The sequence below is a fragment of the Brachypodium distachyon genome, chromosome 4 (genome assembly GCF_000005505.3).
Source record: "Brachypodium distachyon strain Bd21 chromosome 4, Brachypodium_distachyon_v3.0, whole genome shotgun sequence".
In the NCBI taxonomy this organism is placed as follows: Eukaryota; Viridiplantae; Streptophyta; class Magnoliopsida; order Poales; family Poaceae; genus Brachypodium; species Brachypodium distachyon.
The window spans coordinates 42,203,551-42,227,898 of NC_016134.3; the positions used below are offsets into that span (position 1 = coordinate 42,203,551).

Below are 24,348 nucleotides of genomic sequence, written 5' to 3' on the forward strand. Positions count from 1 at the left end.
ATTGTTAGTGTTAGTGAATTTACAAGTGTTAGTGTTAGTGTTAGTGTTAGTGTTAGTGTTAGGGTTACAAGTGTTAGTGTTAGAGTAATTTAGGATTTATATACGTGCTGTTTACTTATGCTATATACATGTTATATATGATTTATATACGTGCTTTATTTATGTGAATTGTGGGCCCGACCATCGTGTCGGGTCATTGGAGAAGGTGCCGACCATCGTGTCGAGGGGGTACATATGCGGGTGGGTTTTTTATGCAGGTTTCGAGCTCCTCGTTGAGAAAATTTGCTAGTTTTTTAGCATAGGTCATGCCGAAATTTTCGGCCGATATATATTTGATGGTTTTGATGGCACATAGGTACGAAATGAGCAAGAGTAGCCAGAAACCAGTTCTTGATCGGGAGGAGGTAGATCGTGTCGATGAAGAGTCTTCATCGGAAGAGCAAAGTGCCAGCTCTGCCTCAGGTAGCTCTTGTTCAGAAGAGCGTGACAACGAGCGACGGGTGGAAGAGAGAAACCCGCAGCCTTCTGAAACTTCCGCTAAGAAGCAAAGGAAGAAGACGCCGCGGGGGAGCCACAACTTGAAGGAGTTCTGTTACGTGGTCACCCGGCACTCTGAGAGAGGCCGCCCGGAGTCGCCTGAGAGGGCACAGAAGGCCTTCGCAACGACCTGTGGAGCCGTTGCACGCAAGTATTGCAAGATCACCGACGAGTGGAGTGACATCTCCCAAGTCGTTAGAGACACGTGCATCGCGGACGTTGCAAGGAGGTTCCAAATCACCGACGAGTGGTGCGAGCGATTCCTAGCGGCCGTCAACATAGCAGTCCGCAATTGACTTGCTAATTGGAAAACCACCGCTAGAAGGTAGATGGACAAACCGTACGAGATCATCAAGAAAACATGGCCGCCGGTAACTGATGAGGCCGAATGGGAAAAGTTCAAGAAGGAATTGTCTGACCCTGCCTTCATTGCGAAGAGTGAACGCATGAGGGCGCTGCGCTTAAGGAAGCCCTTGAACCACAGGCTAGGGAGTGCAGGGAAAGAGGGGAAAAAGAAGGTCTGGCGCAAGCAGGACCAAATTCTCAAGGCGGCAGGCAGGGTGCCTCCAGTGCATGACATGCTGGAGGACCAACGTGCTAGAGAATATGCACGTCAGCACATGACACCCGAGCAGTGGGCGGGCATTGAGCCAATGCAGACGCCTATTAAAAAATTTACGGTAAGGGTTCACGTACATTTAGTTGTTTTCGGCGTTAATTATGAAACTCCTGATCCATATAGACTCACGTCCTATCTTATATGATAACAGGAAAATGCCCACAAATGGGAGGAGAGCAAGAGGTCAGAAACCTCCGACAGCTCCGTGCAAAGCAAGAGGTGGGAGTCGGCTGTGACCGCCGGCTTGCAAAAGGCGGAGCACACGGGCCGTGTTCTAGGAGAAGGCGAAGGGGCATGCTAGGATGATTATTTCCCGCCTGCTCCGAAGCGAAGAAGGGTCCAGAAAAAGCTCCCCGCTTCTTCTGAGATAATAGAACAAGCTAAGGCAGAGGCGCGAGAGCAGGCATCTATCGTGTCTCAAGAGGTGTCGCGGGAATATGCAGTGCAAGCCGTCCATCATTTGGTGTCGGCATTGGCCAAAGACCACCCCGCCCTTGGCACCATACTCGGAGGAGGAGTGGAAGGTTTGAGGAACCTCCTTCCTCCTCTTCCTCCTCTTCCCCCGCGAAAGAGCACCCCGCTGAAGAGCAATGCCTCCTCCGACACACGTATGGAGGACGAAGAAATCTACACCCTAGGTTACTGCCCGGCTCCTAGCATGGACAACCCCCCCGCTAGCCAACCTTCCCCAAGCGAGGGCAGCCGGGATAACAATCAGGGTCCGAGCGACAACATCCTTGTAAGCAATCTTTTCAAACTCTTTTTCAATCCTTACCTTCATGAATAAAGATCTTACACACATATGCCTTCTTCTTGTTACGCGCAGGCACCGGTGAAGTGTCGTATCCACGTTGACAAGCCTGGGAAGCCTGTAGGCGCCATTGGCCGCCTGATGCCCAGACAATCACCGCCACTGGTGCACGGCATTCTCATGAACGACGCACAAGTGAGTGTGATGATGGACTCCGTCGTCGAGGAGCATCGGGATTATGCTATCCCGCTACCTCCAGAGGAAGGCGTGGATATCCTAGGCGGTTGTCCAAACTACCGAATTATGTGGCCTAGGAGCTTGGTATCTCTCTACAACCAGCACCGACCCTCTATGACTCCATCTCCCTCCGCCCACAAAGGTACTTCTTATTCGCCGCTCGGCCTTTCCCCTAGGATACTTCCTCCTGTCGATGCCGGCGGAGATGAAGAGCGCGCAATGTCGATGCCTACACAGCTCAAAGATAGCCAGACCACAGGGTCGGCACAGGCTGGAAGCGTCCCTCCCACCTTCTCTCTCTTGGTGCCGCTGAGTCCATGGGTGGCCGCAAGATCGATGACAAGTACAAGGCAGAGGAGCAGAAGGCATGGGACAGTAAGAGGAGGCATAGAAAGAGGGGGCGCGGCAGCAAGACCATCAAGGAGTCCTCCAATGTCACTCAAGATGAGATGCACCATGTGCTTGACATAACTGGAGTCTGGGAGGACAATAGGCCTAACATTCTCATCAAGAACCCATATCAAGGCCAGATATTCGAAGACGGATCCTATTTCGTGGCTAGGGAGTTTGACCGGGTGCTTCTTTATTATCCTGAAAGACCGATGGTCACCGAAGATTTTCTGCGTGCCGTGTCCAGAGAGATGCAAGAGCTTCATCAGTTCTACATGCAAGCATCAGCTGGTTATCGACAACATGCCCAACAGATCAATGTTAGAATCCCAAAAAACTATGGCTTCTTTGACCAAGAAACCAGGAACATTCAGGAACGTCCTATCACCTTTGGTGTGGAGTTCAACGAACTGTTCCACCTCTTCAACCACCAAAAGCTTGATATCAACCTCTTAAGGCTGGGGTCTGCCTACCAAATAAGAGAACTGCGGCGATTGGAGGTAAAAAAGTAGCCATTCTAAACCCCGCGATGTTCAACTACGGTTTTGAGCCAGAAAAGGATGCCTCAAGAACCATGCCGTCTAAATACTTGGTGGCATGTCTCGAGAAATACGCGGACGACGACTTCATTCTCTTCTTCCTTAATTTGGAGTAAGTTCAATTTTATATATGGACCGTTTGTTTTTTCTAATTCAGTCTTTCATATACACTCTTAGATACTAAAGTTTGTTTTTTTTTAAAGCAAAGACCATTGGGTGACAATACTCATTTGTTTGCCTTGGTCCGCGGTGTACTATTTCGATTCACTCCTTCCAAAGAAAGGTGTTCGAGGTAGGTTCTGGAAACCCATCAAATCGTTAACACTGCCTGGAAAGTGGCGACCAAGGGAAAACTAGCTGGTAAAGACTATAAAGACGAGCCTCACCACAACCACAGGTTTTCTTGCCAGCAACAGCCGCCAGGCAGTGTGTTCTGTGACTACTACTGCTGTCACATCCTTATGGAGAATGCCAACATGTTCAAGCCTGAGTGGAAGAGGTCAGTCGCGACGATGGAAGAGTACTGGCGGCCCCGAATGACAATGGGACACCGACCTAAATGGGTCGTCTATAACATTCAAAGGGAGTTCGCCCATCTCATAAACAATGAGGTCATCAAGCCTAGTGGGGACTTCTTCGAACGCATGGAACAAGTCGTGTTTAGGGTTCACCCACGACAATAGATTCATTTGTATTCTTTATATGCTCCATAAAATTTTGACACTTTGTAATTATGTTTTTATGGAATTTTGGCACTTTGTAATCAATGTCGTGAAGTGAGATACATTTGTATTCCTTATATGCTTTATATGATGCGGCTTATATACATTTGTATACTTTAAATGATGTGATGTGATGTGATGCGGCTTTATATGTATTTTTCTGCGATGAGATACATTTTTCTATGATGAGATACATTCTGTATATAATTTGCTGTGTATTTTCTGTGTTTTTAATTATTTTTTAAATACCGAAAATGTATCAATGTCAGTCGCTCGACCGACACTGATGCGGTGACGCGACTATTACTGATGATATATACATCAATAACGGTCCGGGAAAAGCGACCGCCACTGATGTATATATATATATATATATCAGTAACGGTCAGTGCGACCGTTACTGATGATGAGTATCATCAGTAACACGAAGTTAGTAATGGCGGTCCCGACCGTTACTGATATGATTTTTCGACCGTTGCTGATAACCGTTTATGCAGCAGTGGCATATATATAACTAATCGGCCGATCAGAACAGCAAGTGATTTGAATGATCAGAAGGGACTGATCGATCGAGACTCGGCTAATTAGCCACAGGACCGGACCCAGTGATTAGTACACGACCTCCCGACCGGTCAAGAGCTATTCCAATCGAACCAGGATTAAATTTCTGCGGCCTGGACTTGATTACCCCCTCAGCTAGCACGCAGCACGCTCTGATGCCGGCCATGCGTCAGCTACTGCTGCGGGCAGGAACGGAGCCAGGATCTAAAGTATGGAGATGCAAATGAAAAAGTTCAAGATTTGATGGAGCAAATTAATTGAGTACAAATGCTACTTCTTTCATCACATATTAAATGACTTAAATTTGTTCAAATATGAATGTATCTATGTTTAAAAAACGTCTAGATACATAGATACATGTAAATCACGACAAGTATTTAGTAACGGAAAGAGTACTTTACGTACGTACTTACTTATTTTGTCTTGGAATTAACGCCCCTCTTGCGCGTACGTTTACTGATTCACTTAATTAGCAGCAAGAGGAAGAAACGGAACCACACACATATGATCTTTCTTTCTTGTTCAAACAAACATGCTAATTAACTAAGTGAACACAAATTAATTAAGCTAGGCGTACGTAAACTAAGCAGATGCTCTTATAGCTAGTGCGCAACAAAACAGGTGAGGTTCTCGAACTAACTAATTAAATTAACACAGGTCTACAGCCATGCATGCATGGCGCCAGGAGATCGATCGATGGAGTGAGCAAATTAAGCACCAGAAGAACATTCCTCGCTAGCTAGCTGCCTACTAACCGTATCGATCTCATCTCGACCCTGCAGTACCCACTAGTACTAAACTGTAGCACTAGGAGTACTTAATTAGTAGGGGTAATTAATTAGCAGGGCATGCAGCATTAGCTAGCTAGCTCTAGCCAGCCAAGTTAACTAACGGGCGATCTCTGCCTGCAGGGCCGGTGTGAGGCGATCGTTGTAGCCGACCTGCTCGATCTCCCACCGCAGCTTGGGCGTCGCGGGGTCTTCCTCCTCCACCGCCACGTACTCCTGCACCGCAAATTTAAAGCACTGGTAAGTTAAACAAAGTTCACCTGAATTACCTAATTAAGTTCGCGGCCGGTTATATACGTCAGCCATGAGAATGTACGGAGTACTTTTCTTCGCTGTACGGCGGCTGTACGCAACAGATGGAGAAAGTTCCAACTTTGGATTCGGCATGTGGAGGTACGTAACGTTGCAGGGACTGGAGAGTAACTAAGTATAGCTAGAAGCAGCCGGCCGGAACTGGGAAGAAGAAAGAAACGACCGGCCGGGTGTCGCTGTGCAGTACAGTGCAATTTAAAGGAGAGCAGAGTACACAGGTCACACGACACGAGAACATAATAGGGGCATGCAATGCAGCCCGGCCGTGCTGCCTGCCCGTGCCCCGGCCCATGCATGGACCAAAGCCATGCGAGCGAGAGAATTGAAAGAAGGGCAACAAGTAATTAAGAGCAAGATAAGTGTGTTTGTTGTACCTCGAGCTTCCGGACGAGGTCCCTGGCGTCGGGCGCGCTGACGAAGATGTGCCGCTGGGAGGGCTTGATGAAGCCGTCGTCCACCGCCTTGTCGATGAAGGCCAGCAGGAAGTTGTAGTAGCCGTCCACGTTCAGCAACCCGACCTGTCCACATGCAAAATAATCAGCAAACAGATCAAGCTACATACTGATTAGCAAACCCGTAAGCAACTCGATGGATGATCTTAACTGGTTTGGTGTGGATGCCGAGCTGCGCCCATGCGATGACCTCGAGCAGCTCGTCGAGGGTGCCGTAGCCGCCGGGGAGCGCGATGAAGGCGTCGGAGCTGCGCGCCATCTCCGCCTTCCGCTGGTGCATCCCCGACACCGCACGCACCTCGCCCACAGTCTCTCCCGTGATCTGATCGAACCGATTAATTAGTTGCTTAATTAAGCACGTGTGTGCAGGCGATGCTGCTACTTACAAAGAAAAGAAAGAAATCAACCATGCATGCATGCATGGTCCTGTGGCCGGCCCAAAAAAAAAAGGTTGGATGGATGTTTGGTTACCTCCTTGCCCATGAGAGTGGTGGGTATGACGCTGCAGCAAAGAAAGCAAAACGCGTGAGCAACTAGGAAGATACCCAACTGGATCCTGGATAGATACTACTGTACTACTAGTTGGAGAGATTTCAGTGTCGAGAAAAAGGTATGGCTAGTGAAAGTATCAGAAAAGAAAAAGGCGAGATTCGACGATTCATAATGCAAGATAGGTGTACCCGATGACGTGGCCTCCGGCCTTGTGCACGGCGTCGGAGACCTCCCCCATGAGCCCCAGGCTGCCGCCTCCGTACACCAGATCCATCTTCCGAGCCACCTGACATACACACATGCATGCGCGCCGGCCCGCCCGAGTCAACCAACCAGTCAACACCTTTAATTAACTGACTAAACCGACCAACGAACTCAATCATGCTGTGTAACCCAGTCTGTATTAGTATGTCCAATGCATGGAAGTTTATTACCAGCTCCTTGCCGAGCTCGACGGCGGCGTCCCGGTAGCTGCTCCGCTTGCCCGAGCTGCTCCCGCAGAACACGCACACCCGCCGGAACCTCGCCGCCTCCGCCCCCACCTCGCCGGCGGCGCCCTTGTTCTTGTCCTTGACCTCCGCCGCCGCCGCCGCCGCCATTCCTCCGCCGCTCTCCATGCCTCTCCTGGAGCACGTGTGTTTTGGACTAGCTGAGGAGGTGTGAGCGAAGGGGAACACAGTAGTAAAGTACATGGAGGAAGCTGCCGAGGGCGCGAGGGGGTGATATATAGATGCAAAATCCTGTTGCTCTCCGGGTGGGACCGCGGGAACAAGAGTACTAGTAATTGTTTTCTTTTTACTACCCAGCAGCATGGATTACGTACTGCTTTATTACCGCCAATCAGGAGTGTAGCTGGCCTGCTACTGGTAGGCTAGACTAGCTAGTGATTTGAATGCGTTGCTACACTACAGTTAACTTGCGATCGATTCATCGATCGATCCAGCTGGGCGATCGAGCGAGACAAGGCATGCAACGCAAGCTCTAGCCTCTAGGACCCGAAGTGCATTTTGAAAACCGGACCGGTGATTGAACCGGAGAGGCTCTCGGTTCGGGTTTTTCCCGTCGAACCACCGGTTCACCGTTGAACCGGTCTGATTTTTTATGATATAAAATAATCTATTTTAACTAAATACTGAAAAAAGATACAAATCCCGCTCCTCTAGTTGCGGCAGGTGCGCAATGTGCAGCGACCGGCCGGGCGGCGAGGCGCGCGGCCGGCGGGCGTAGGATCCGGCGAGACGGGGAACGGCAAGTGAACCGGGCGGTTCGAGCCAAACAGCCAAGTTCACTGGTTTTCACCAAAAACGGCTGGTTCATCCGATTTTTCCCTTCCGCTTGGCCGTCCGGTCCAGTACGCTAAACAGACCGCTGGGAGCTGCGGTTCAGGTTTTTTCTGGTCGGACCGGTCCAGTCATGTTTTCAAAACTATGCAAGCGGCACCGTGAAATTGCAGGAGTACGACCGGTGGTTGCTAGTAGTAGTCCATCCATCCAGTCTCCAAAGTCCAAAACGGCTTGCGGAGGTGGTCGGTCACGTAACTCGATCGTCCATCGATCTGCCGGTGAAGTGTACAATGTACTGTAGCTACGAGGACGAAATTAACTACAGTACTTAGCTTAGCTCTTTCTTAATTTCTTTTACAGTGACAGTTTTATTTAGACATGTGCCCATGTGGGGCATAATGGCCGGGTGAGCTAGCTCTCTTTTCTTGAGTTCGGAAGGCACCTTCTTGAGCCAACTTAGCTTGTTGGACCAATATGACAACGAATTAGATTTAGATTAATCATCTCTTTCCAAAAAAAAAATGCATGACATAAGTTTCTAGTCTGCACGCAAAATGGCAGTAGTAGCGGTCCCTGGTTAAATTATTGGCCGTGCAATGCCTGTCGTCACGAACTGTCTGAATACTGGATGGACCGGCCGGGATACGTACGATAGTTACTTTCTACTTGCGCAAGTACGTATAATCCTCCTGAAATATCTTCACGTAGGCATGGGCGGAGCTAGAAAATTTTGCCAATGGGTTCGTCCGAGATTTGGCATAAACTAATTATAGTATTTTACGATCTTAGACCATCTCAAAACAAGTGTGTACCGCTCAAAAAAACATAAAAAACGAAAAATAAAATATCATCTATAACCATCACATTTAAACTCCCTTATCATAAGGCAGTTCATCTAAATTAATTTCTCTCTGAACACAAGACTGCAGTAGACTAGCATTAGTAAAATCTGATTGCTTGTGTCTAACGGGTGGCCTTGAAGTGCCTGCATCACGTAGAAATAAATGGCGCGCAATTTGGCTGCTATAGCTGCACGAAAGCCTCGGTGCGACGCTATGACAATTGCCGCGAAATCAACGTTAATTCCTAATTTTGCATTAATTCTTCATTATATAACAAATAAGTTTAGATATGGCGTTAAAATTTTGTACGCGATTGCGGCGCAATGGCAGCTGCTATTGCGGCTGGAGGATGCCACAGCGAAATGATTTAGCGTGCGATTTAAAATCTTGCTGCATCATTATCTTAATCTAACAATCGTTTTTTTCTCATAACAACGTTCCGTGGTCTAGATCAATCAATCAATCAAAGTACAAAGAAAAACCAATCAGAACATTAGGGATTACGCTAGACACTAGACACTAGACATGGCTTAGAATTGAGGGAGATCAGGTGCTCACGTACCTGAATTTTCAGAGCTCGACAGGTAGACGGCTAGTCAGATTGCCGCTGCCGTCGCCGGCGTCCGGCGTCTATGTGATGGGCGATGTGAGACAACAGAGACGAAGGAATTACGGGATTCAGAGTGGGGTTTTCCTTGTTTTGGTTGGTAAATAACGGAACGACGCGAGATTGCATAAGAATTGGAGTAGAATACGAGACGCCGCCACCATGCGTGTAGAGGGTGCGGACAAATTGATCGTTCAGGATTGCTAGCTGGGCTGTTAGTTGTCTAGTTGGACTGACTTGCTACCGAATAAATCGTCTCTAGCCCAGCAGCACGGGATCGATGGGTTCGACTGTGATTTGTGGTTGGGTTCAGCCGAGTAACTACACATTTATTTCTAAGTTGCCTGGCAAAAATTATTGGTGTCGAAAACACCCAACGCCTCTTTCTCAGCTCCGACCCTGCACGTAGCACATTTCAAAGCATGCGTCCAAACCGTTGGTTTCTTTCGAACGGGCAGTACAGTACAGTGCAACCTGTCCACCCATAGCTAGCTCCTTTCCTGACAGCATTCAAGTCTCAGCCCGAACAATGCCCCTATACGTCCATCACCTGCGCACGTTATATACTCCGATTTTTACAGATGTTCGTACTCCGACTTTTACTGATGCAAAATTAAACACTAGAATCACCTGAAGCTTCATCGGCTGAGTTAGTTTGAGCATTTTTACGGAGCATTCGTCTGAGCTAGCTGGGATGTTTCAGCTGGAATGTATTTTCAGTTCTCTTTTAGATTATTGAACTTTCTGTGATGCACACTATTGTGGTTCTTGTTGAAATTAAGGAACCGGAGCCAGTTTGGCCTCCTGTCGATCTATAAGAAATTAAACACCAGTACTACCGTACTACGCGCCGTCTACAGTTTACGTACGTACTCTGCACCATAACTAAACGCGACTACTAGCTAAGACAGAGCAGCTAGTGCACTGGTAGAGTGGTAGTCCACTGAAGTGCACACAGTGAACTGACTTGTACCCTCTGTTTCTTTCGTGTCGTATACTCAAGTGATAGCAGCTAGTATTGCTGAACTGTGAGATATAGTTGTAGGAGCAGGATCAGTACTGCAATGATGATTCAGCATCTAGCCCATCTTGTCGATCGATCCATACATATATCTCCTCTGCTTGTTACGGAGTACTAATTTTCTTGTAGGTAGGCCTTCGTGTACATGCAGGATTGGTGCCAATATCCACGCACTAGGATTATATCCCACTATCAGCGCAATGTGCTGTGTAATGTGGAATTGTGGATGATACAGAGGAAATTAAGGAGCATTATGGTCTTATATTCTTATGGCCTGTGATCACTGATCACTAGGGCTTGATGCCTTGATCCATATGCATGCATGCGTGAACGTGCGTGCATGCAGCCAAAAGCTAAGCTCCGTATCACTCGTATCCAGTACGGAGTAATTAATCACCTGAGCGGCCGTCGACCCTGCATGCACTGCACGTATCAGAGCCATCCATCTTCATGCATCAACTAGTTTGTTAGTCAGATCAGATCTTAATTGTAATCTAGCTGGTTTGGTCCCGTTGGTGCATGCGGCCCTGGATACAAAGCCGTACTTGCTCTCTTGATGGATCGATTCCGTCCATTTTCACTTTGACTGGTAGTGGAGTATAGTACTAGCACTAACTCCGCCCTGTCTGCAGGAACTTAACATACTGTACGAGACCAGCTGCATGCTGGTACTAATTGATCAATATTGTTGTTTGCTTGCTAGCTAGCTCCTAATTCTTTGCTCCGTCAGAAGGTCCATACGGTGGCCTTCCATGTCAGAGCAGAAAAAAGGCGATAATATTAAAGCCAAATCTGAACCTTGAGCTGACAGACGTTGTAATTAAGCTCTCATGGAACATATAATTGGTCACATATGCGGCCGGATGTACGTGATACTTACTCAAGGACAGTAGCAATAGACAGCAGCAGTAGCAGAGGCACCAGCTGGAACCAGTAATTCTTAAAAAAAAAAAAAGTTCTCGACCCCCGTCTTCCAAGGAGTAAAATCACATCGATCGGCTAGTAAAAAAAAATGCATCGACTGATCGATGTATGGAAAGACGTGGTAGGTAAATTAATGCACTCGTGATGATTGTTCCTACGAAACAGGGTATAGCATAGGAAATGGTCGATTTGACGAGACACTAGCTGCAAGTGCCATGAAGATCGATACGCGTGGATGGGGATCAATGTGAATTACTCCAACTGATACGGATAGCAAACATGCAAGCAAGGAGGCACGCATACAGCCACGAGTAGACCGTAGAGCGAGTAAATTTCTCTGCAGGAAAGCTGTGCTTGCTTGCTTTAGCTGCTAGTACGTACCGTTCCAAAGACCAACGTTGCTGGTGCGGGCGCATCGGGGTGGATGAGAGATAATGCGCTCAGCATTCATGTTTTGTTTTTTTCTTTTGCTCCTCTCGATTCGACTTGTGTCGAGCCTTTACGCAACGCTGCTGTGCGTACGACAGTATACATCCGATCTTTGTCCACGTTACAGCTAAACTGTCTACAATGAGAGAAACCGCAGCACAGCCGCCAAGATAGAGCATCGTACAAATTAAGGTCGGAGCAGAAATCGTGCGTACGCATAGTAGTTTGGATTTTCACCGGAACTACGGCCGAGAAGGACAAACTTTTCAATGCGAATCATTAGATTTAATCGATCGACTCTCGCAGCTCATTAGATTTGTTGTACACTGAAATTAAGTGACAGTGGGTCGAATTTACAACCCAATTGATTGTATAGTTTCTATAGTACTACTCCATTGGCATACTCTTTTAACACAAGGTAACTTGGATTTTAAACCGTGTGACATAATACAGTTACCTTTTTGTTTACCTGGAGTAGAGGGAGACCCTATGCCACATTGCCACCTCCAGTGTGTGTTAGTAATTCACACGCTATCAGCATGAAATAGGAGAACTCGTACGAAATCTTTGCGGCGGTATATGATTTTCACCCAAACTTGATGTGCTAGCTATGAGCTTGTGTGGGGCCGTCTTGGTACGAAATACTTCGACCATTCGAGCCCACGTCTAAAGCCCAAACTAAGGCCTGAAGAGAAGTCCTAAACGTTCTGCTCACTCTGTCGTGAAATAAGTGATGTGTATTTGTATAAGAGTTTATACAAATTCACGTCACTTATTTGGGGACGGAGGGAGTAAGATTCTTCTCAGCAACAAAAAAGTGTTTTAAAAGATGTTCTTGGTAACCAACGAGTCACGCAAAATTGTTTTTTCATTTTAACCATTTCTAAAACTGACAGAGAGTTTTATTCCACCACAACCGACATATTGTTGTTACAATGTTTTCCATCGTTCACATATGAAAGTACAGTTAATGTGTAGTTGTGGCATAGAGATGGATGCCTCATGTATGTAAGACATGTTGAAAGAAGGATGTTTCGCTGATTCAAGTCGTTTGACTCTGGGTGGCTGACATGTGGCTCCCGCTAAAAACTGGTCCTCATGCAACCCCTTAAAGTCATCAAATCAAAGTCTGTGCTGGACATGATTTCCTTTTGAGATGGAAGAAAACCGATAGGTCAAAACCAAGTAAGTTCCATTTTATTTCTCCTCCCGGTGTTCAAAATTAACGTAATGTAAAAATTACTAGCAATTTTTATCCTATTTAGTATTTTTATTCACTTTCTTTAGTATTTTTTCTACATTGCATCCAGTTTGTCAAATTATGTTGAATCCGAGCTAGCCAATTATTGGACGGACGCACATCAGACGCGTGGTGTATCCAATAGAAACACCACCTATGTGTATCCAACGTGGTGTGCAATAAGTAGCAATCTTAGCCTTATGAGCAGGCTTCATATGTCAAATTCGATACAAATCGTGATAACTTAGAGGTACAACGTAGAAAAAAAACATAACTAAATAGGGTACAAAGTAATAAAAACAATTAAATGTGATAATTATGTTGGTTTTGGACATTTAGAGGGTACAAAGTCTTGAATTTACTGAATAAACATTCTCTGTCACTTTTGACATGCGGGAAGAAAATGATATATACAAACCACTGACAATATGTCTCTCTTGAGCCTCTCTTCACAATGAATCCGGGGTATTTGCCCTATGCTCGTCGTAACAAGTTTTACACAATACGCACATACACATCCCATACGTTATATAAAGTCCACTCACTTAGTTTGATCGGTTTGATCTCTGTCGTGCTAGAGGTGCAACCATTGTCCTAACCATCCAACCAATATTTAGTTCGCCTTAGTTTGTAGTGTACCAACAGTTATGTCTGCAACGTTATACTCCCGCCGTTCCATATTAAGTATTCAAAATTGACTAAATATGGATGTATTTATACCTAAAAAAACATTTAGATACATGTAATATTTCGTCACTTAATATGTAACGGACGGAGTATGAATCATCGCCACGGTAAACAATCGCAATGTCTCAAGAATCGTGCTCCCACCATTATTTCAGTTTTGTATGAGCATGTACTCCGTATACACGCACGTTGTGTGCTCCGAAATTCCAAAATAAAAGCAGCCATGGTACCAGAAAATGTATTTGGAACACACTATGGTCGATTGCACGGTTTATTACAAAGCGCCGCGTAGTAGTGTTCAAATCTAAACTTATCCAATTCGGGCAAGGTGCGGTACACGCTGGGACAAGACAGACAAAAATCTCCAAATCCCCCCGATGCGACAAGCCTCGAGCCCCTGATCTATGTCGCCGCCGTCCCGGCGACCGCCCCGCCGCAGCAGCTCTCCCGTCATCCGCCTCCCCTCTCCGCCAAGGCCTTTGGCTGCCGGAGATGAGCCAGCCGAGGCGCCGCGGCTACCCGCACCACCACCTGCACGCGCAGCAGGTGTGCCCTCGCCGCGTCGCCCTGCCGGCGGTGGCGGCGCTCCTCCTGCTCTTCCTCGCCGTATCGCTTCTCTCCATCGCCATCTCCGCGCCGCCGCTCACGGACCGTCCCGGCCTTGGTCTCGGCGCCTCCTCCCGCCGATCCCTTCGCCGCAGCTCCCGCCACCCCCCGGTATGAACTCTAACTCTGGGAGATAAACAGCCCGGGTGACGAAATGTAGGGCTCCGAGAGCGGCGACCTCTCCAGCTTCCTTGCTAGATCGCACAATGCAAGGATTTAATTGTGGTCTATACTTTGGGTCATATAGTCAAGTAGTTTCTCTCACGGAGTCCAGTACTAATTGTGCCATGATTTGATGAACTTTAAGTACAGTTTTCCACCGTTTTAGGGTTTGATAACGTGGTAGTAGATTTTTTTGGTCATAAGAATAGTTTTCTTACATAATGATTGATCAATTGATGTGATACCCAAATGCAGACAAGTGTACAGTCTGCACGAGATGATCTGTGGGGTTCAGAGTTCGCTTGCAACTTTTATGGATGCAGTAACTCTAGCAGCAAATTCCCTGGTGAGGCATCACTATTACAAACCTACTACTAATATTTGTTTCAAATGTGCTGTAAATGTGGAGTACCGTGTGCACTTGTACAGTACACGTGTGTCAGTGCTTGTTGCATGCTACATTTTGGGAATAGTTTCGAGTTGTCATTTTTGTATGCTGATGACTTCATCAGTTCCTGCCTAAAGGGCTAGCCTGTTTCAAATCTTGCAGATTCCAGTGTTACCACACAACCAGATCGATATTTGATTATTGTTACAAGTGGAGGTCTCAATCAGCAGAGAACAGGGGTGAGATGCACCTCTCCCTCCCTCCCTCCTATGTATGAATAAGCTCTCATGTGTGTGAATGGATATGATATTATGATTACCAACCTTATCTTCCCTAATTGTCTAGGATGTTTCATCAGAATCTGCTCAAAATACTTGAGGTACATGAATTAGTTTCAGCCACAAATTGTGTAGTTCTTGGGCCCTTTTGAGTTTATTTGTTCAAGATTGTTTCGAAACGCCTTTTATTTATTTATAAAATGCACTAGGGAAGCTTCTGATGGACTAGACCTACACACGGGAAGCATGTGATGTTTGTTTGCCAGTATGCTAATCAAAATCATTTTTCTTTATTTCTTGACCATTAACTTTTTCTTCTAGGACTTTAGAGTTGGAAGTTTGCATCCTCATTTATGAGTTACACAGAATAGCATTTTACCGCAGCACTCATGCTTCATATATTTACTTGCAATTGTAATGCATGCATGTGTTCTGTTCTTCTGACCTTTATTATTGGGCAGCATGCATCAAACAAATCATGACATCTGGCTTTTTGTAGATTGTTGATGCTGTAGTGGCTGCACGTATTTTAAACGCCACACTTGTTGTTCCAATATTGGATCATACATCTTTCTGGAAAGATTCGAGGTATGCAATTAGCGAGTGCTTCGAAATTTCAACTTGTAGTCTTCTATGACTGTTTAAGTGTTTAAGGTGAACCAATCACACTTTTTCCTTAATTATTAATGCTATATCTGCTGCAGCAATTTTTCTGAAATCTTTGACATCGACTGGTTCATTTCATTTCTTGCGAAGGATGTCAAAATTATTAAAGAACCTCCAGAAAAAGGAGGTAAAGCTTTGCGGCCTTATAAAATGCGTGTTCCTCGAAAATGTACTCCACAATGCTACTTGAAGCGTGTCTTGCCTGCACTTCTAAAGAAACATGTAAGTTGTGGACCCTATGGCTTAGTAGGAGCCCTTATTACTGGGATAAATTAGTTCTATATGAAATTATCCTTATTTTCTTGTTAGCCACAACATGTCAACATATTAAATTCAATTGTGCATTTTTGTAGATACTTGTTTGATTAATTGGCCACTTAGACCTGATGCGTTGATGTTGATTATTTCTGCTAACTTACGCAGCCTTCTTGACTATGCAGGGAGCTTTTTCAATTATGCTTGCACTCGGTTTATTCTGTAACTTCTTTGTACATTGTGTTGTCTTCTATGTTTCTATCTGTGGTTTTATTTTTGTTTCAACTCATTTTGTGGCCGAGGTTAATTGAGAGCAGTTTGCCATAGCTTATTTTACTTCCTTTTGTTGCAGGTTATTCGAATGACTAAATATGACTATAGGCTCTCAAATAAGTTGGACACTGACCTGCAAAAACTACGTTGCAGAGTAAATTACCATGCTTTGAGATTTACTGATCCAATACAGGAATTGGGTAAAAAGCTAATTCAACGAATGCGACAGAAGAGCAAATATTTTATTGCTCTTCACCTGAGGTATACCTAGTTGAAGCTGTCCTCGATCTGCATAATTTCTTTGTTTATTACTTGCCAATTTCAGTTCACCCCTCAGCTTTTTTGGTTGCCAGTACATGCAATGATCCTCGGTAATTTGGGCCATGCATAGAATTTGGCCCGAAACCTCACGGGGTCAAGCAGACTTTTCCCATTATCCAAATACAGCCAAGGCCATTACAATTTAGTGATTTACTATCTAGTTGTGTTTTGGATCCAGACGTAAATTAGAATGGAGCAGCAAAATTACAAAGGCCAAGGAACCAACTAATGAAAAGGAAAGAACAAAATGAATGAACATTTTGTTTGTAAGTATTGCAGCATGCATCATTATGTTTTGTTTCTTGATCAACGAATGCTTGCTGTCCTTATGGCAGATTTGAACGTGATATGCTTGCCTTTTCTGGGTGTTACTATGGTGGTGGAGAAAAGGAGAGGACAGAACTAGGTGCCATTCGCAAGCGATGGAAAACCTTGCATGTATGAAGAATATCACGTATCATTGATACGATATCAGTTATTTGAATAATAAGCTAAAGCTGTCTGATGCCAACTTGTTGTGCTTTCAAATTTCAGACAAGTAACCCAGATAAAGGAAGAAGGCAAGGTAGGTGCCCACTAACTCCTGAGGAGGTAGGGCTGATGTTGAGGGGATTAGGCTATAGAAGTGATGTCCATATCTATGCTGCTTCTGGTGAGATATATGGAGGGGAGGATACTTTAGCACCCCTCAAAGTGCTCTTCCCAAATTTCCACACGAAAGAATCATTGTCAAGCAACGACGAGTTGACTCCGTTCTTGACACACTCATCTCGCATGGCTGCAATTGATTTCATTGTCTGTGATGGAAGTGATGCTTTTGTGACAAACAACAACGGTAACATGGCCAAAATACTTGCTGGGCGAAGGTGTTGCTTCAGTTCTTTCTGTTATCTAGCTCTTTTGGCAATTTTAGTTTTTAATCATTTTAATTCATTCTGACTTCTGACCATCTACTGTTGCTCTTCGCAGGAGATATTTTGGCCACAAGAGAACAATCCGGCCAAATGCTAAACAGCTCTATCCCTTATTTATGAACAGGGAGAATATGTCATGGGACGCTTTCTCCTCGCAGATGCGAACAATCCAGAATGGATTTATGGGAGATCCCATGGAAGTCATGCCGGGAAGAGGCGAATTTCATGCCAACCCTACCGCATGTATATGTGAAAAGACCAGCCAAAGTCCAGTAGTCAAATCGGGTTCTGGTAGTAACCAGGGAAGTACTAATAGCACTGGACTAAGGAAGGCCATTGGTGAACCAACATATCCTATTTATACCGATGAAGAGGTGGACGGATCTGACACTGAAGATGACTCCTCTGGGAACGGGGAGATGTTTGACACAGAGGCTGACGATGATTCATTGGTCAGACAGGAGGATTATGAGCTGGAGGAGATCCTTTCAGATTAGTTGAGTGATTGTGCAGCTGGAAGAAATTAGTTAAGTTAAGCAGATCTGACTTTGCATACAGGTGTTGTATGTGGTAGCAATTGATGGATTTTTGACCCTTCCCCAGATTATAGCGAGGTCTGCACCCTCTGGTGTACATAGACTATGCGGTGGAGCTGTACATCCTCTTCTCTCCCCACTAGCTCAACAAGGGTGGTCTCATTTTGACATTTTGGGCGTTTCCAGGTGTTGGTGGCGGCAAGTAGTTCTCCTGCAGCTTGTAAAAGTATGCAGCCTGTGTTCTTGGAATGTGTTAGTCCTGCTTCATTATCTCTTTCTTCTTGTGGCCAACTTTTTTAGGGCCAATCTTTAACCCTTGTTGTGTGTGTGTGTGTGTTTAATTTAAAGTATGGCACAGTTAATGGTAAGATCTCCTGATCATTGCATGATATTGTGTTGTGCCATTCCTTCAATTTTTTTTGCCAATTGCGTCTTGTTTGAGCAGCATAAATCAACATTGTAAGCACTCGTACTCAGTCCTTCCGGAACACTGAAAAATGGACTCTGAAATACAGCCAAGTATAATAAAATGACGCTGTCCAGTTCAAGAGCAAATGGCTCAGTTTCAGGTCAGGCATGGACGGCCTCTCTTCTCCTCACTGATAGTTTCGACGTTGCAGCAGTTTAGTGGCAACTGAATGGTACACACTAGCTTAGGATTCCTGAAGCAAAAGCTTTTGGTACACAAGGTCATACGGAGCAGCTTTCGGTATCAAAAGTAGCATGAATCAACTGCGAGCTAGCCAGTCGTCAAAACGCCAAGTTGCCAATCATACAAGTCGGGGACCTGAAAGAGCATCCCAACACTCGTCAACCAACTTGGCCACGAGCTGGCCGGTGGCGCCGAGCATGCACGGTCTGGCGATCCAACGGCGGAGGGGATCCGGGCCGGGCATCCCTGGAGTTAAGATCCCGATGTCTCGTCGCCACCCCCTTCACGTGCAGACGTGCAGTGCAGTTTGTGCAGGCCTCGTGAAACCAAATTACCAAAGGCTGGCTTGGTAGAGTACTATGATCGATGCTGCCGTGGCGCGACCGTGACAGAGACGAGTAAAAAGACGGTCTCCGTGCAAGAAGAAAACAAAAGAGAGGGAAAGAGATCCTTAGTAATTTCGACTTGAGGTTTGGACGGTCCATCTTGGCAGGAATCTTGGGCCGACAGCCAGTTTCAAACTTTCAATAGTATCCTGTTCTTGGGAGGCTGCGCCAATGCAAGTGCGTCGTGTGCGCGTGTCCTGTGCACCGGTCGGAAGTGAACGGAGAACGGAGAATGGAGCGAACGAGTCGTGACGGGCTAACAGCGCCCCACCGCGGCCCACGCGAGGTTAGGGCCACTGGGCCTGGGCCTGGGCCAGGGGAGAGGTCGCACGGGTTTCCCAAGGACCACAGTACCTACCAGCCAAGAGAAGGCATGGGAAATTGGTGATGCGTCTCTCCCAAAGAGGCAATGCAAGCAACGGATCCGACGCTCGGTGGTAACGCGGTGTCTGTGCCACACAGACTAAGTATTTGCACCCATTCGTACCCACATGTTTGGCGTTCTCCTATTTTTCTTTCTTAGTTAATTTCTGACATTTTAAACTAGAGTGCATGATTAACACTATTACCACCCGACAATTTTTTCTTTTCTCTTTCTTTGTTTCTTTCTTTCTCTCTCCTCACTTTTAAGTACATTGTGGTACGTGAACTATTTTTAAATACATATTTAGTACATTAGGTTATATGAACTGTACCATATCAGTTTTTAATCTCGTGTACATGAACTTGTGATACAAGTACATCGTATGGTACATCACATGCATTTTAACAGTTTTCTAGGTACCTCATGCACATGATAGATACATTAAGGTATATGACAAGTACATGAAGATACATCAAGGTACATGATAGTTCTAAACTCATACAATTAATAAGTACCTCATGAACGATAAATTACATCACATTACATGATAAGTACCTCCTCAATTTTCAATGGACACAGAAAAAAGAACTAATCTAAGTACTTGCTCATATGAAGACTTTGTACATCAATTCATAACAGTACATCGTGTATGAAATCACAATACAAACAATCATCGAAACATGGTACCAATCATCTAACATGGAAAAAAAGAATCAAAGCGGAGTACATCATGTACCAAGACAAAATCACAGTACGAACAGTCATCAAAACACAGTACCTCGTGGATATAACATAGAAAAAAAAGGAATTGAAGCGGGGTACATCATGTACCAGGACAAAATCACGGTACCAACAAGTACAAATTCGATCCTCAAAAACCTCAAATCAAGTACAAATTCAACGTCCACGTCAATCTTTGAAAATCAAGCTGTACTTGATCAATCCTCAAACCTCAAACGAGGAGAAAAAATGAATCGAAAACAAATCTCCGTCACCTCAACGGCGCGCCGGGGCTTCCACGTCCCAGGCTGCGGCGGTGGACACGGGCGGGGCTGGGGAGGCGGCAGACAAGGGCGGGGCTGGGGAGACGGTGAGGGGGCGGCGTCCTGCAGGGGCGGCGGCGAGGCACGGACGCACGGTCCGGGGCGGTGGCGGAGCCAAGGACGGCGGCCGGCGCGTTGGCGGAGCCGGGGACAGCGACCGGTGCCGGCGGAGGCGGCGGGGGAGGTCGACTCGAAGGCCTGCGGGGGCTGTGGCGGCGGCCAGGACAGGGGCACTGGATCCCTGCGGGAGGTGGAAGGACGGCCTCGCGGAGGGAGAGTACGAGAGAGAAGGAGCGTGGGCTTCTGACGAGCGGGTACTGCTGGGACCCATGATCATCGGTAGATAGTTGGAGTGCCACCGTGTCCTATAGTTTGGCCGCTCGGTGGAAGAAAGACGACGCGCACGCGGCATGCCTGCCTGCCACCGTGACAGACGGCAAGTGCTCCGCCCAGGGGTCTCCCATCCGAGCGACCGCAGATTGTCTGCGGGTGCCGAACTGCCGACCGAGTCCGCAACCTCGCCGTCTTGAGAAACGCACGTCAGAAGTCACTGCATGCGTGCAGAAGATCCCCCACTCTCCATCCCGGCCGGACACCCAGGCGCCCACGGCTAGCAGCACATTCGAACGGCCTGGATCCCTCGTCAAAGCCAGCATCGACGCACGCGCACGCCCATGAAGACGAGAGAGCCCACCTCGCTCGCTGCGTTCTGCGTGCGGTGCCAGACAGCCAGAGCAATGCACACTGCTCCACTCCTCTGCCTCCGCGCCTCCCAAAACATTTAAACAGCCGAACCAAAACAAACAAATCCCCACACACCCCCGCCGTACTGTGCCGTCCCCCCCCCCCCACCTCGACCACCACGCACAGCCCCACACTCCCACCACTAGCTCCTACAGTTCTAGCCGAGCAATGGCGCAGCTCACCATCCTCGCCCTGCTCTGCGTCTCCCTAGCGGCGCTCTCACTCTCACCCTCCCCCGTCACGGCGGCGAGGTTCGCCTGCAACGCCACGGCGCCGCGGGCCTCGACATGCCAGGCGCTCATCTCCTACGCCCCGCCAAACTCCACGGCGTCCATGACCCTCGCGGGCGTCCGCGCGCTCTTCCAGCTCCGCTCCCACCGGGCGCTGCTCGCCTCCAACAACCTGCCGCTCTCCACCCCGCCCACGGCGCCCGCCCCGACGCCGCTCCGCATCCGCCTGCCCTGCCTCTGCTCCGGCGGCGCCGGGGCCACCTTCCAGCGGCCCACCTACCGCGTCCGCGCGGGGGACACGCTCGACGCCGTCGCCCGCTCCGTCTTCGCGGGGCTCGTCACGTACCGGGACATCGCCGCCGCCAACAACGTCTCCGACCCCAGCAAGGTCGCCGTGGGCCAGGAGCTCCGGATCCCGCTCCCCTGCAGCTGCGACCCCGTCGACGGCGTGCCCGTCGTGCATTACACCTATGTTGTGCCCGCCGGGAGCTCCGTGGCTGGCATCGCGCAGGAGTACGGCGCCACGGAGGCGGCCATTCTGGCGTTGAACCGCATGCCCGACGCCAAGAGCCTTCTCGCCGGGCAGGTGCTTGATGTGCCGCTCCGAGGTACGGCCAAAAAGAACAACGAAAAGTTCTTCCCCTTTCTTTTCTGCTAGATTCAACCTTTGTGCAATGCATTTTATCTTCTAGATTAAACTTTTTGGCGATTCAGTAAACTATAACAACTTCTTGTGCTATCTGCTACTTGCTTGCCGGTACATTGCAAAATACAGATTGCAATGGCAGCTGCTGATGTAAAACTGCATCTATACAAATATGTTCTGAACTCTTTTAGGTTCTTTCTGCTGGTAAAAGTCGGGATGCCATGGAGATGTTTGCCAACACAAAGTTCGAACTCTTTTTTTACTCCGCTTTGCAACTGCTTTTCATAACCCATCCAACAGTGCTCCAAAGTTGCTTTTCAGATTGTTTGCCTTGAAAATTTGTGCTTGTGAATGGGCAAGGTGGCTATAAAGATTCGTACCACCAGTTGTTTTTCAGTCTTTCAGCTTGTGTCCTCTTGTAGCTTTTGCTGCCTTGCAAGTTTGCCAGACATATCATACCTTGGGTTTAGAGTCACGTGGGGGTTTAGTGGCCTTGAATGAAGTGAGGGTTTACCGGTTTAGTGACCTTGAACGATTAGACTGATACTCACTCCGTCCAACAATAAAAGGCATATTAGGTTTCGGTTGACCAAGCCTTTGACCACAAATTACTCCATTAATATGTGGCTAATGTGATCAAAATCATAACCATAAACAAATATAGTTGAATATGAATATTATGGATATCAACTTATGTCATATAGTTATATATTATTAGAGTAATCTGTGGTCAAACCATAAGTTAAAAGAAAGTTAATACGCCCCATATGGTTGGACGGAGGTAGTAACTGATAAGAGTGGGGAAGCACATCTCCATTTTTCCACTAGAACTCTGGAACTACTGTTGTTTCTTGTTAGTAACTCTGTAACTATTCAGGGTCCCTGTAAGCTAGTGGATATGTATGCTGCCATTTGGATCTGAAGTTATGTACATTTATCATTTGTCATATGATGAATTTGGAAAGGTCTATCTTCATTCTATTTTAGGAAAATGTTGGGCCAAATGAATTATAGTACTGCTGGCTGAGTTAAATGATGGCAGCAGGACAAGATGATTCAGACAAGACTATCTTTTAATGGTTTTGCTATTTCAAAGGCCACTGGGAGATAACTATTTCTTGGCTGTTCTAATGTTAGTGCCGTGCAAGTTCGAATGCTCATTGCCATTTAACTACTCACATGTTCTTTATTTTTCTGTATTGTACTGAATGGCTGGCATCAAGCTAGCCTGTAACGAAAATCTAAAATTTATTTCTTCTGCAACTATCATGCTTGACACATATTCGATAATGTTATAATTGTCCAGAGTTTCGTTTAAGGCTAATGATACATATAAATGTGCAGGTTGCTCTTCTGCCATTAGCAACACGGCCATAGACCGCAACCTCATTGTCCCAAACTCAAGCTACATCTTCACCGCCAACAACTGTATCGTGTGCGGCTGCAGCTCCACCACTTGGCAGTGAGTGCTTTTACTCAACTTGTCCCCATACATGCTACTGAAAATCTCATTCTGTATGACCAGATTGGAACTTTGACAATGCTCCGAAAATCTTCAGGCTTGACTGTCAGGCAACAACAGGGATAGGCCCATCCTTCTGCCCCGTGGCGAAATGCGGCGACGCGTTCCTGGGGAACATTACCACGTCCACTGCCCCGGCTTGCGAGACCACGATGTGCTCCTACGCTGGCTACACCAACAGCACGTCATTCGCCATCCATGCCAACCTCACCACCACCTCCGTCTGCAATGGTGAGTGTACATGGCCAACGGTTGCAAACAATTGCTATCATGCTGTGTGCCAATGCAGTTGTAACCAGTTGCTATCAATCATGCTGTGTGAAATGGCCTTGCGTCGTCATTGATCCCTTGTTGGTTGTAAACTTGCAGCTGCTGGGGTGTCGCCGGCAGCGCAGCCGTCTCACTCCTCGGCGTCCGGGTTGGCATCAACCGCGCGGTGGAGATGGTCGGAGCTGATCGCCTGCCTCCACGTCCTTCTGTCGTTGTGCCTCTGGGTCTCTGCGCCGTGATTGAGTAGCATTCAGATTCTTGCTTTCCTAGTGCCTGGACCTGTAGTTCGTAGTTTGTGAGTAATATGCTCGGTGCCTGTGTGGCTTCAATTTGTAGCTCGTTTGGATGTAGAAGTGCAGACATGAGAGGAAACACTTATTTTGTGTTAGAAGGTAGATCAGATCAGGACACTTTTGTAATGAACTCTTGCAAAGGTATTTTCATCGTTTTTTCGCTAAGCCTTTTGCTAAGCACGGGATTACCACGGCCCAATTATTTTTTCCTTGACGAGACATTTTGCTGAGCGCCAATCATATTGGCGTTGAGGTTGGCTACGACAGCATCATGCATCACGACGGTAAGAAAAATCTCCGGAAGTCAATCACCGTTGGCATTGAGGGGTTGAAACAAAACACTCTGGTGCTGAGCCTGAGCCATGT

General features: G+C 46.9%; 3 protein-coding genes across 3 annotated transcripts; 2 read left to right on the forward strand and 1 right to left on the reverse strand.

Moving 5' to 3' along the window:
- Positions 1–4,841: 4,841 nt before the first annotated feature.
- Positions 4,842–7,076, reverse strand: LOC100824325 (probable cytokinin riboside 5'-monophosphate phosphoribohydrolase LOGL9). The gene is made up of 6 exons (XM_003576752.4): positions 6,835–7,076; positions 6,589–6,686; positions 6,380–6,410; positions 6,060–6,230; positions 5,831–5,974; positions 4,842–5,360 (listed from the first exon to the last, which is right to left on the reverse strand). The coding sequence occupies exons 1-6, from the start codon at positions 7,015–7,017 to the stop codon at positions 5,244–5,246; spliced, it is 744 nt and encodes a 247-aa protein (XP_003576800.1). The 5' UTR covers positions 7,018–7,076; the 3' UTR covers positions 4,842–5,243.
- Positions 7,077–13,747: 6,671 nt separating this feature from the next.
- On the forward strand, positions 13,748–18,245 carry LOC100824630 (O-fucosyltransferase 6). Its single transcript, XM_003576753.3, has 9 exons — positions 13,748–14,150; positions 14,457–14,547; positions 14,752–14,828; positions 15,367–15,455; positions 15,572–15,755; positions 16,141–16,322; positions 16,718–16,820; positions 16,917–17,248; positions 17,352–18,245. Exons 1-9 carry the CDS (start codon positions 13,926–13,928, stop codon positions 17,791–17,793), a joined length of 1,725 nt encoding a protein of 574 aa, XP_003576801.1. The 5' UTR covers positions 13,748–13,925; the 3' UTR covers positions 17,794–18,245.
- A 2,849-nt stretch (positions 18,246–21,094) lies between these two features.
- LOC100824937 (chitin elicitor-binding protein) lies at positions 21,095–24,159 on the forward strand. Its single transcript, XM_003576754.4, has 4 exons — positions 21,095–21,859; positions 23,242–23,359; positions 23,457–23,650; positions 23,789–24,159. The coding sequence occupies exons 1-4, from the start codon at positions 21,190–21,192 to the stop codon at positions 23,926–23,928; spliced, it is 1,122 nt and encodes a 373-aa protein (XP_003576802.1). The 5' UTR covers positions 21,095–21,189; the 3' UTR covers positions 23,929–24,159.
- The last annotated feature ends 189 nt before the right edge of the window (positions 24,160–24,348 follow it).